This window comes from Ochotona curzoniae, unplaced genomic scaffold (assembly GCF_017591425.1).
Source record: "Ochotona curzoniae isolate NIBS_2020 unplaced genomic scaffold, NIBS_Ocur_1.0 scaffold_1852, whole genome shotgun sequence".
NCBI lineage: Eukaryota > Metazoa > Chordata > Mammalia > Lagomorpha > Ochotonidae > Ochotona > Ochotona curzoniae.
Genome location: NW_024467087.1, coordinates 6,832,379 through 6,835,293, shown reverse-complemented (window position 1 = coordinate 6,835,293; position 2,915 = coordinate 6,832,379). Strand labels below are relative to the sequence as shown.

Genomic DNA, 2,915 nt, shown 5'->3' with positions numbered 1-2,915 from the left:
CTTTAGCAATCTGGCATCAGGCTCCTAATGGTAGGACAAGAATGACTGCATTTACTTTCAACAACCATTTGAATAATCACAAATTTAAAACAGAAAGCACAGTCACTAAAGAACACAAAGGTGTTAATGGCTTACTCATTGCTAAGTAAACAAAGCCATTACCACATGCTCCAATAGCAGGACTTTAAAAATTCGATTTTTAAATAGAGTCAAGGATGAGAACAACGTCTTAAGCGGTGACCAGATGCTTATTTTGCAAGAGTTTGTAAGTTGGTGTTCAGGACTTTTTAAAGGGATATCTACTAAAGAAAAGTCCCATTTCAAATATGGCTTTGTGATAAAAGACCTCCTCAGGTCTTCATGACTCAAGGATGGATGTTTTTTGTAGGACAGTCAGGTCACAGGTAGTTATTGTGAAGTAGTCACTTCTCGGGTGGTGCTAAAGTAAGCAACAAGTTATACTAACAAAACATCACACAGATTAAAGTAGTGCCAGCACACCAGCGAAAGGACAGTGAATTACAAGACCCCTAGGGAGAACGGTAGTTAATCCTTTCAACTTATTCAGTGTGGCTGTTCCGGAGACAAGGGTCTCCAGCAGACGCTGGGCCTTGATGTTAAGCAGCTCACTCAACCGGCACCTGGCTCTCCAGGAGCGCCAGCACCAGTCTGCTGCTCCACGAACCTGCACTGGCCAGCGCGCCCTTCCCCGGCCACTCCCTCCCTGGACCGATCCCCGCCAACGGTCGGGGCACACTGGCCACGCCTTCGCTGTGTCCTGGCCTCTTTGCCATTCCTGGCCGTCCCCGCCTCGCCGCGCCGGCGCACCGGCTGCCAGAGTGGCCTCGTGGGCGGAGTTTGCGCAGTCGCCCCTAACTCAGCTTTCTCCTTCCCTACCCCTGGCCACGGCATTTGAGCCGACACGCACTTCCTGCAAGGCCTTTTGCGAGCACCTTGGTCGAGCCGAGCGGATTCAAGCGCGCCCAGCTCTTTGCACATAGTCGCGATGGTGGACGAGCTTGTGCTGCTGCTGCACGCACTCCTGGTGCGGCACCGCGCTCTGAGCATCGAGAACAGCCAGCTGATGGAACAGCTGCGGATGCTGGTGTGCGAGAGGGCCTGCCTGCTGCGCCAGGTACGTCCACCGAGCTGCCCGATTCCCTTCCCCGGAACGTTTAACGGCGAGAGCTCCCGGCTCCCTGAGTTTATCGTGCAGACGGCCTCTTACATGCTCGTGAACGAGAACCGATTCTGCAACGACGCCATGAAGGTGGCGTTCCTCATCAGCCTTCTCACCGGGGAAGCGGAGGAGTGGGTGGTGCCTTACATCGAGATGGATAGCCCCATCCTAGGCAATTACCGGGCCTTCCTGGATGAGATGAAGCAGTATTTCGGCTGGGATGACGACGAAGACGACTTCGACGACGACGACGAAGATGATTACTAGGCCCGGAGCCCTCGAGGCCTCCGGAGGGGGAGGGGGAGCCATGCACGCAGCCACCCCCCTCCTCCATCCCCACCCCTGGCTCCCCACACCCGGAGCTGCTGCTGCTCTCCCTCTCAACCTCTTGTTCGCTCCTTTATTCTCTGCTCTCCATCTCCCCGCCACGCCAAGCCACACCACGCCACGCCACCACCCCCTCCAGGCCCTGTAGTGCTTTTGCTTTGTTCCAGGGGTATCCCTGCAGTTTCCTGCTGCTGGGGCTGGGTAGGAGCCTCGTGGGGCAGCCTGTTGTCATCTACTTTGCCTAATCACAGTTCGGCTCCCCTACTAATCCAGACTGTGTCCGAGCTGCAGCTATCGGCCACCAGGCCCCTGTTCCCAACTGCTCAGATGTCTCTGCCGCTGCCACCTGCCTCACTTCCAGGCCTGCACCTGCAGAGACTTCACGCTGCCACTCCACTACCACCCGCGGCGATCCACCGCCTCCAAGAGACTCGGACCAGCACGGAACACTTTTCACACGGCTGCATCTTTAGGACATTGATTTGGACAGCTCACCAACCCCTGATGGGGCCATTCTCTAAGCTTGCTTAGTTACCCACTACCCAGGGGCCTCCTCTGCCTGGCCGGAGTGCTGCAGGGGCCTCCTCTGCCTGGCAGCCAAATTGTTGACATTTCTTTTCTCTTATGCACAGGTGTCGTTTTTCTTTCATAATTACAGCACTCCCACAAATGTGTGCAGTGAAACAAATGATTCTGACAAACAAGTAAGCAAGAATGTACTCAGCCTAGATCCTTGATACTACCTGGAAAAAACATTGGCATTATTTTCAATAAATATCAAGCACTACAGAAATGGAAAAAAAAATTGATTGTCTTGATGATTAAGTGCTATCATTGGGGGCTGCCGCTTACACACTGATGCCTGTTTCCTGTGAGGTTGGGGGTGGGGGCAATGCAATCTCATTATTGCCTAACATCATCTTTGGCCTGCAGACGACAGCGTCCAGAGGGTTTTCAAAAATAGTCCAGTACTTTACTTACCAAAGCCAAAAGGGATGTCTTCTGGGGCCTCCTGGGTGGCATTGATAAGGGCTGGCTAGCCATGTGGCTCGTCGTCCCAAACCAGGACACTTGGCAGTGGAAAGGGATATTATTAATGACCAGGGGGACACAGCAGGTAGAAACCTGAACATGAGAGGGCTTCCTAAATTTCAGGGGAAAACACGTTTTCTGTGAAATTTGCGAGGCCCCTACATGCAACACTGAACTTTGGGTCCCCTTAGCTCTGCAGGGAAGCTGTCCCTGGACTTTCTGCGCCTATGCTGCTGTGGACTGCAGCTTCTGATGAATGATAGCTCACACTGGTTTTGAAAATGGATTCATTTATATCTTTATTCTTATTTTTAATGTATGTAAAATGAGTAGAGTTCACGTTTTTCACAATACAGATTGAAAAGCATAGGGATTC

The 2,915-nt window shown here is 52.3% G+C and overlaps 1 protein-coding gene across 1 annotated transcript; it reads left to right on the top strand.

The window, feature by feature from the left end:
* Positions 1 to 1,006: 1,006 nt before the first annotated feature.
* Positions 1,007 to 2,300, top strand: LDOC1 (LDOC1 regulator of NFKB signaling). The gene has a single exon (XM_040999906.1). The coding sequence runs from the start codon at positions 1,007 to 1,009 to the stop codon at positions 1,445 to 1,447; it is 441 nt and encodes a 146-aa protein (XP_040855840.1). The 3' UTR covers positions 1,448 to 2,300.
* Positions 2,301 to 2,915: the final 615 nt, after the last annotated feature.

Excerpts from the sequence above, each read along its gene's own strand:
- LDOC1 (XM_040999906.1), top strand. The coding sequence starts at position 1,007 with ATGGTGGACGAGCTTGTGCTGCTGCTGCACGCACTCCTGGTGCGGCAC.